This window comes from Oxyura jamaicensis, chromosome 3 (assembly GCF_011077185.1).
Source record: "Oxyura jamaicensis isolate SHBP4307 breed ruddy duck chromosome 3, BPBGC_Ojam_1.0, whole genome shotgun sequence".
In the NCBI taxonomy this organism is placed as follows: domain Eukaryota; kingdom Metazoa; phylum Chordata; class Aves; order Anseriformes; family Anatidae; genus Oxyura; species Oxyura jamaicensis.
The window spans coordinates 64711497-64721069 of NC_048895.1; the positions used below are offsets into that span (position 1 = coordinate 64711497).

Genomic DNA, 9573 nt, shown 5'->3' on the forward strand with positions numbered 1-9573 from the left:
CACATCCTTGAAGCAGGGCCTCATTGCATGTAGCCCGTATTCGGGAGGAGGACAGATGTTTTCTCAACGAGAGCCCACCCCTCCCCTCTTCTTCCTTTTTCCACCTTTTATTGCTGAGTGTGACATCGTATGGTATGGAATATCCCTTTGGTTGGTTTAGGTCGGCTGCCCTGGTGATGTTTCTTTCTCACTTTTTTGCCCACCCCCTAGGAGGGTCAGAGAGAGTCCTGATGCTGTGCCAGCACTGCTCAGCAGCAGACACAGCACTGGTGTGATACCACTGCTGTTCTAGCTCCAAGTGCAGAGCACAGCACTGTATGGGCTGCTGCAGGGAAAGTTAACATCCCAGCCAGATCCAGTACAGATGTGGAGTCATTAGCACTGAAATACTATGTGAATAATGAACTATGGACAGATTGGAATGAGTCCAGAGGAGTGCCATGAAGATGATCAAAGGGCTGGAGCATACCTCCTAGGAAGACAGGTTGAGGGATTTGAGTTGTTTAGCTTGGAGGAGAAAAGGCTCCAGGGAGATCTTATAGTGGCCTTCCAGCACCTAAAGGGGAAGTACAGGAAAGCTGGGTAGGGACTATTTGTTAGGGAGTATAGTGATAGGACAAGGAGTAATGGCTTTAAACTAAAAAGGGGGAGATTTAGATTGTGCCCATGAGGGTAGTGGGGCACTGGCACAGGTTGCCCAGAGGAACTGTGGATTCCCTATCCCTGGAAGTGTTCAAGGCCAGGTTGGATGGGGCTTTGCGTGACCTGGTCTAGTGGGAGGTGTCCCTGCACTTGGTTTGAATGATCTTTAAGGTCCCTTTGAACCCACCCATTCTGTGATTCTATGTTTCTATGATTCCATGATTCTATAATTAACTAAATAGCATACACCTCAAAAAAAAAAAAAAAAAAAAAAAAAAAAGTTTAATACATTCAGTACATTTGTTTCAATGTTATTGAAAAGTTACATAAATAACATAAATAGTATACAGAACTCTTCAGTAAAAAAAAAAAAAAAAATACTTGCTCAAACATGAAGCATTCAAATGAAAATAATTAAAAAGGATGCTACCATAAAAAAGAATCCTCGTCTAATTTGTTTCACAAATGTTATGAAAATAAAAATATAGTCTTGTTGTCTACAGATTTAAAATGGATGGAAACAAAGCAATCCCACACATGCAAAACTATATTTTGTTTTCATTATGTTTCACAAGACAATCTGATGCATCTTTTATGAACTTTTCAAAAGACTGGGGGGTAAGAACTTAAAATTACATTCCTGATATAGCCATATTCTTTTTCTTTGTAATAACACAGTGACAGATGTGAAGGATTAAATAACTTTTTTTTTTTGTTGTTTTGTTTTTTTTTGCATTCTGTAATTCAGGTTGTGATTAAAATGATAAATTATTTCCTCTCACAGTATGGAAATATGAGTTATAAGTTACAGGACCTTCTAGTTGTTATAAAAATCCATTATGAAAATCACTGGTGTTTAGCTTATGGAAATTTGTTAGATTATCCTGGTTTAAGTACAGCCTGTATTAGCAGCCCCCACAGATAAAAATGATTAACTAAATCATTTTAGTTAACTTTAGGCCATGCCCAAACCCCTTAATGCCTGCTTCACTCTGCTTTGACAATGGGTATGGAAGAATTAAGTGGAACAAGCTAAAATAAGGGATTCAGTTTCTTATGGCAAATAAGAATATAATATGGCACACTAGTCGTGGTTGGTCATTTTGTTGATGTGTTTGAGTTAAGTGAAAGCAGCTCAGCTCCTTTCTCTTCAGATAATCTCTGTCTCTTTGGTGAAAAAATTGGTACAGGCTGATTTATCTCAATTGAAGTCTTCCCTTATATTTCTGGGTTTTAAGATATAACCCTATAGTAATTGTTTGTTTTGTTTGTTTGTTTGTTTTTCAGAGCCAGCAAAAGACCCTGCAGCTAATCCATCCACCAAAAAAGCAGTAACACCAGGTAAAAGAGTAAAATGTTCACTTTCAGAGTATTTCTTGTATTCTTGAACCAGTTTATTGCATCATAGCACCATCTGCTGGATTATACAAAAGCCACTGTTTGAAGGGTGTTTAGTGGTGGTGATTTTTGTTTGTTTTGTTTTGTTTTTGCCTTTGTTTGTGATAATCTGTATGTCAATTATTTGCTAAGAACAATTGAATTTTGCAGAATTTTGATAATCTCTAAAATTATCATTGCTTCTTTACATCTCATAGCAGATGTAAGGTGGCATTTTGGGTCATTCTGAAAATTCGGATTCTTCAGAGTGCTAGCATTTGTAAATCCACAGCAGGATTTACAAAACTGGAATTCTAAGAAAATGAGCTTAAATATGTACTGAAAAGACAGACAAATATTTTTAAACAAAGTAATAGCACAAATTCATATCAAATTCCAAATGGATTGTAAAATGTTCCACCTTTTATTTCTTTTCTGTTCTTCTTCACAGTTATCTTTAAAAAATTCATATAGTAAATCCGCTAAATTGAATGATACTGAGTCTAATGAATAACATTCTACATATTCAGAACATTCATTGTTTTACCAGGTTTAAAATTAACTATTAAAAAACAGAAAGGATTCATAAGTGAAAATGTGATTGCAATAAAACTGTAATATTCTTTTAACCTAAAGTAGGACAGCTGATATTGCAACAGATTCAGCCGATGTTACAACACGTTCTGTGTTGCTGAGCTGTTCCTGGTATTCACATCACAGAAGTGTACTGCATGGGCACTGTCCCCATGGACAGCCCACTCTCCCTGTTTCTTGCCTCCAGCCTCCAGCTGCTTCCATTGCATGTGGCTATATAAATCTATGTGAATATGTGGTGTCTTTTTTTATATATTATTTTTTATTTTTATTTGTTGACTATTCTCTAGCTGCTTTTCTCTGGTTCAGACCTTTTTTCAGTGATCTACCTCACAGATCACTTCCACTGAATAAGAGAATAACAACTTGCATCATCAGGGGAGACTGGGAACTGGCCAAGGGTCAATGTCAGCCAGTAATATCTTAAATTGCCTCTACCACAAAGGGACTTGCAACCTTGAATTGAAGTTGATGTAGGTAAGCATAGGGCATAATATACAGCAGTTAACTGTGAAGCTGACTTAAGAAGTGCCATTTCCCCACAGATGCTCCCAGTGTCTGCTTTCTGTGTTTGTTTGACACCGTGTTCAGTTGTGCTAACACTACTGGGAGAATAGTGTAAACCACATCATTGCTTTGGGATGGAACTAAAAAATGTCCTAGAAATGTGTATCTGTGGCAGGGTGTTCAGTCTCCATCACTTCACTAAATTTGGAGTAACAAACTTTTATATCCATGTACATGATAATTTCTTAAAGCATCTTTGTTGCCAAGTGTGTTGTATAGCTAGACCCTTAGATGTCCCAACACTACACTGCAGATATCATTATGTTAGAACCATATGCTCATACTTAATTCATTCCACCTGCTTGCCTCCAATATTTGTGTTTATTTTTGAAAAATATTCAAATGAGTCTGTTTGTTGGCAAGAATGGTGATGACAGTAATGTACTTAAGATAAAGAAGAAAAACTGGTATGGCTTTTATGGAAAAATAAAATGGGTTTGTCTGTTCTAACATTTCTAAATATCTAGTTTGCCTTAAAAATGGTAAAGAGAAGTAGATTATTGATTTCTAGTTTATGCTTCCCCTCATCAAATAGCACTGTTCTCTGAAAATTATTTTACCCCCACAAAAACTCATCATAGCAAAATATTAAATACGTTTGTTTGGCAACAACATAGCTAGACTGCTGCCTATTAATACAGTAAATTAAATACATTATCCAATTTCATATTTCATTTTCTTCTACATATCTTATTACATCGCAACCTGTACCCTATAATGCCTGATGCTGAAGATTTATTCCTATTAACAGACTGAACAGACTGAGAGTACAGCCGGTCATCTTCCACTGCCGCTACACCACATATGTTCTTGGTCTTAAAGTCACTGGTAAAGAAATCCCTGCCTAATACATAGTGAACTATTTTTATCTCCATATGGTTATATGGAGAAAGCAGAGAAAATTACTGTAGATTTTTGAAATCTATGAAAGTTTCTGAGTCTAGAAACTGGTGGCTGCTATAGGAAACCAACCTTAATGAATATCTATTACCAGATTTTCAAAGTGCATATTTTCAGATGTACTTTTATCTAACTGAAAAAATTTCCTCTCTGATGCCCATCTGAAGATGGAGACCAAAGCATTTTTCTTTAAAGAGAAGTGTAATAGTTTCACAGGTATATGCAAGTTCTGAAGGGAGAAAGATCTGTTGAAGAGGTGTTGAATGACGTTAGCCTTCTCCAGTTACTGTCTCTTGATATCCCCATCCAAACCCTGCTGCTCTTTGCTCTCACCATGGTTCATCACCTCCACAGCTGTGCTGGGGGAACAAGTCTGAGAGTGACCCCACCCTACCAAACACCAGTGTAGCATTCCTCCCTTGAGGAAGGGCACAGGTTTCTTTCACATGATTTCTTAGACCATCCCATGTGCACTGTGCCAATATCTGAAGGCCAGGAAGCTCCCGAGCTTCTCAGAGTCTGACATGTAAGTGCTGAGCACCTGCCACATCCCACTGGTGAGGAGTTTTGATCCTCTGGTGAAAGAGGAAAGAGTTCCCACACCATGCTGTGTGTCTCCCCCTTCAGTTGTCACTAACATATGGCCAGGTGAGTGGTCCAGGTGTCAGCAGTGGCTCACAGATGCATGGCAGCCTGATGGATCTGCTTTGGCACCAGGAGGAAAGCAAGTACAGGGAAGTGCCAAGCAGGGAAGGGAGGGTGTGAAACAGGCTCAGACCATGCAGGAAGCTTTTCGCTAGGTGGAAGCTTTTTGGTGTGTTTGGGTTCCCCAGCAGGCATGAAGCATCAAAACCACCAAGCCCCACGTGTTCCCTTAGCTAGGGTCAGGGCTGGGATAAGCTCATCTGTGAGTGACTTCACTGGAACCACCAAATGTTACTCATAACTTCATATGCATTCCCTAAGCACTGGAGACAGTGCTTTTCCCTCATGATTTGCTTGATTTAAAAATCACACTCAATTCTTTTCAACACTGTAAAAAATTAAATCCTAATTGCAGCTCAGAATTTCCCTGGAATGGTCCTGCAATTTTTAATTTAATTTTATAGTATAATTAACAGATTTTGTAGTGTCACTTGACTGTCTAATTACTGATTTTAATGCCTATTTTTTTCCATCTTCCTCTCCACACACAATAAATAAAAAATAAAAAATAAAAAATCTCATTCATTACTCTCTTTGGGATCATCATAGAAACTCTTTTTGACCACCATTTCCCCCTGAAAATCGATGAATGTATTTTGGACTTAGAAAGAATAAAATAAGTATGACAGATGAAAGCTCTAGTTTAACTGCTCAGATGTCAGCTGCATCCAATCTCTCAAACCTACTTTGCCAATTGTATTAGAATTATTATTATTTTATTATGTCTCTGATTTTTTTTTTCCACTGGTAAGAAGGAATTAGGAAATATATATATATATAGGATTCATTTTGAATCCCAGAAGAGTTTTTTTTTTGGTCCAGGTTAGTATAATTCTTCCTCTTTTCCACCTTAACTTTTGGGGTATTTAAATATTATATCTTCTCTCAGGTACTTGGTTTCTATCTGGTTTTAAAAGTAGAGTTACAGGCTTGGTTGTCTTTTCACATTAGGTAGAAATTATCTCCTCTCCAGTCCTCAGTAACCTGCAGAAGCTGGGGCTTGATCCTCACCTATTTGTCCCAGAGAGTCTCCACTGGCATTAGTGAAGCCTAGCAGCTGACTCTTCTCCTGGTCTGCCAGGAATTCATTATACCCCCAACAGCTAATACCTTGCTGCTATTGTGGTCCGTCACTCAACATTTTCTCAATATCCACAGAAATCTATTAGGTGGATGTAGATAAATAGCATAAATCATTTTAGCCTACTAACATTTTCATCCCAACTCAAGCCTAAGAAGCTATTGCAGACTAAAAGGCCTTATATTGCCCACTGGATCATGTAAGCTGGATCATTATCCAACTCTTAACGGGAGTGGAAAAATGAATTCTTGACATATGCTACAATAAGGGAAGAATTTTCTACTGTTAGAAGATTTCACTTTAATACTTTGTATTCTTCATAAGATTTATTTAAGTCGAGCATGAAACAGCTTATCTTACACTAAGCTTTCTAACCTGAAATCCAGTTTTTATCCTCTAGTTTTTAAAAACTTATTGATCTAGAATACAGGATATTTTTGCTAGTTTTGCTAGAAAAGCAAATTTTTTGCTGATGAGATGCTCAGTCTCAAATCCTGGCTGTTGCATTTATACATTCCTTACATTATACTGCATTTCATTATCAGATAGTGTTAAAATAATTTCCTATACTTCTGTTCACACCAGAGTTAACCATGAATACATGTGTACTTTAATAATAATAATAATAATAATAAACAACTTGTTTCTTTGGCTATTACCAGATATTAAATGTTGCAGTCTCATTTTTGCAATGCTTCAAGGTACTGTTGTATTGCTAAAATGGCATTACTTTAAGAGCAAGGCAGGGGGAGCAAGTTAACTACAAAACAAGAAATCTCTTGGTTCTTTAATACATAAAATTTAACAATGGTTTTAAGAAAAAAATCCATTTAAAAACAATTGAGAGGTAAAAGGATTAAGTGACCACTGTTTATGGAAAAGGGCATTTTAAGGCATTTTGTTCTGTGGCTGGCAAGCCCTGAAGTTGTTTCATGATTAATTGCTCTTTCAGCAAGAATTGGGCCCAATTTCAAAGCATCTAGTATGTCTTTCAATATTTTCTGAGTCAACAAAACATTTAATTACATGCTAAAGCTGTGTTGAATCCAGACTATCACATACACTGTAGATGATTACCTTCTCAGACGTTTGTCTTTGGGAAGTGGTACCACCTTTTCTTTGCTAGGAAGGGAATAAATGGGCCTCATCTTGCCCATTGAGGCCATTGTGAAAATGACACTTAATTTACAAAGGAGCAGAAGTGAAGTAAAAAGAGGTGATGTGGACTCAAGTTTTCTGTACCATATGTGATTGTATTACATATAGAGTTTATAATATTCTTGAATGTAACAGTTCTGTGTTTCTAGTGATACAAGTAGACAGAAAGTAGAAACACAATATACTTCACTGTGATGTTTCTTAGGTATGATTTTTCTCAGGTCATACAGATCTGCATCAACTACAGACTTGAATGTTTCTGTATTAAAAAGTTGCCACCTAGTATCAAAAGTACAAAGCAATCTACTATCAATCTGCAGTACCGCTTTCTTCTGCAGAGTGACACAAATAATCTGATGAGTCTTCTCTTGTTTAACAGCTGATTGGAGTGCACAAGTTTGGAGATTTACATATTTCAGAAATAGTGGTTGTTGATTTTATTTCATGTGTGTGCTAGACTGATCTCAGCATTTTATCAACTGTCAGATCTACACACTTCTCCTAACACCTTCTGTTGATGTCCTCCTACATAGAACATCCTGAGTTGGAAGGGATCCATAAGGATCATCGATATGACACTGTCTCTGTAGATATCCTCTAAAGAAGTTGCATGTTCTAGTTACAAAAATATTTAACCATATGCATGACCTTTGACTCATACTTTGAGAGCAAATACACCAAAGCTTTTGCTCACTGCTTCCTTCTTCCCTTCTCTTTTGAAACAGTTGATATCAGTCCCCAGCTCTGAGTCAGGCACTACCGTTACAGCTCCTGTTCAAAATTCATTAATTCTGAATTACTTTTATTCCTTTAGAATTTTGATGTGTTAATTTTTAGGATCTACCTGTTTTGTTAATGAATTAACTAATCTAATCTACATATTGTTTGCCTAATGATAGGCAAAATCTTAAACTAGAATTTCCTTCAAAGCTTTCTTTCTCTTCTGAAATATTCTTATATTTTCAGTGGGTTATAGAGCTTGAAGCAGAAGTAATTCCCTTATTCCCTTGTCACAAGAAGATGCAGTATGAGTTATGATCACCCTCCCTGGGTATAGTTTTGTCATAAATCAATTACAAAGTCATTTGACTCTTTTTTTTTTTTTTTTTTTTAATCTCAAAATGAGAGAAGATTGGGAAAAACTGAATTACTTTCATCTTGATGTGGTCTGAGCATATCTGCTGCAGTTGATTCAATACTCTGTAACTTTTTGTGTTGCCTGTTGCTCCCCTTTGAGAAGTTCCACCTAGAATAACAATAGAGATGCCTCCCTAGAAGTGCTCCTGGTTCAAACAGATGTAGTTCAACACGGGATTTCTCTAAATCTAATACAGTGTCCCTCTAATTATTCAGAATTGACTGGAAATATTTATGCCTGAGCAGCTTAGTCATCTTAGTCCTTGAAAGGTTCAAAGTATCCCTCAGATCTCTATTTAAATGAAATACAGTTTGAGGTTTATCATAAGATCCTCTGGCAGACACTAACTCTACGTCTGTGCTTAAAGAATCACATCATGTTTTTAAATTACTTTTTTGCCTGGATGCCTATGCCAGAACTCCCGAGACTAGTGAAGTTAATTTGTTCCTAAATCAAGTAGTGTTACTGATCTGCATTAAGAACTGATCTCTTCACAGGGGCTCTGTTCATAACATACAAGCATTTCAGAAAATGAGTGCTATCTGTGGGTGATACACCAGTTCTGAACATAGGCAGTTCCCTAGTCAGAATTGTAGGATTAGCCTAATTTTCTTTTTAAGAATTGTGAAACAGAGTTTTATTCCAATGTGAAATTAGGCACTGTGGTCTATGAATACATCCAGATTGTGTACTAGTTATGCTAATTCTGGTGGGAAACCACACCTTCCCCTTGCCACATGACAAAAGTGATGCATGTTTTCCTAGGAGTGATCAAACATATTCTACATTTACATAAGTGTGCATTTCAAATGTGCTGACTTAAGCAACCAATTTATTTGCATGTGATTTCCATCCCCAGGGAATGTTTTTCCTTCAACTGAGATTTGCCAGGTTGTCAGGACAGACATTGGAAATCTGCATTCTTTCCACATCTTTCTTATGATGTGGATTCCTCCTGATTATCCTAACTTTTGCAGAAACTAACAGAGCATTTTAGATTCTGAAGAGGTAAAGTATCCATCTCCCTCCTGAGAGACATCTTCATCTTTAGGCTTCAGTACTGAAACCTTGTGGAATGAAAATGTGTTTGCTTTTGTTTGTTTGTTTGTTTGTTTGTTTTCTCTGGATTAATAAACTGGATATTCTAAAAGAATAGAATGATAAGCTCTCTTCTGACTTAAACGTGGGAGGATAGATCTCTTCAGTTTCAAAGAAGGATCTGAAAACTGAGAATGATCCACTTTCTGAATGATCCCATCTCCTAAGAATACTAGGGGCAGTACTTAGTGCATTTTGATCGTCATCTTTTTTTTTTTTTTTTTTTTTTCAACTAGCTTGCTGATGAATAAGAAAATGTTCTCTAGACTTGAATGAATGTTTCTAGCCATCTTTATTCAAATATGTCCACATA

At 36.8% G+C, this 9573-nt stretch overlaps 1 protein-coding gene across 11 annotated transcripts in view; it reads left to right on the forward strand.

Moving 5' to 3' along the window:
* Nucleotides 1-9573, forward strand: part of TRDN (triadin) — a 245228-nt gene that overhangs the window by 146506 nt on the left and 89149 nt on the right. For all 11 annotated transcript variants that reach the window (XM_035320873.1, XM_035320870.1, XM_035320877.1 and 8 more), the window contains one exon: nucleotides 1930-1983. In XM_035320873.1, coding sequence (XP_035176764.1) covers nucleotides 1930-1983 — 54 coding nt within the window. The remainder of the gene's footprint in view (nucleotides 1-1929; nucleotides 1984-9573) is intronic.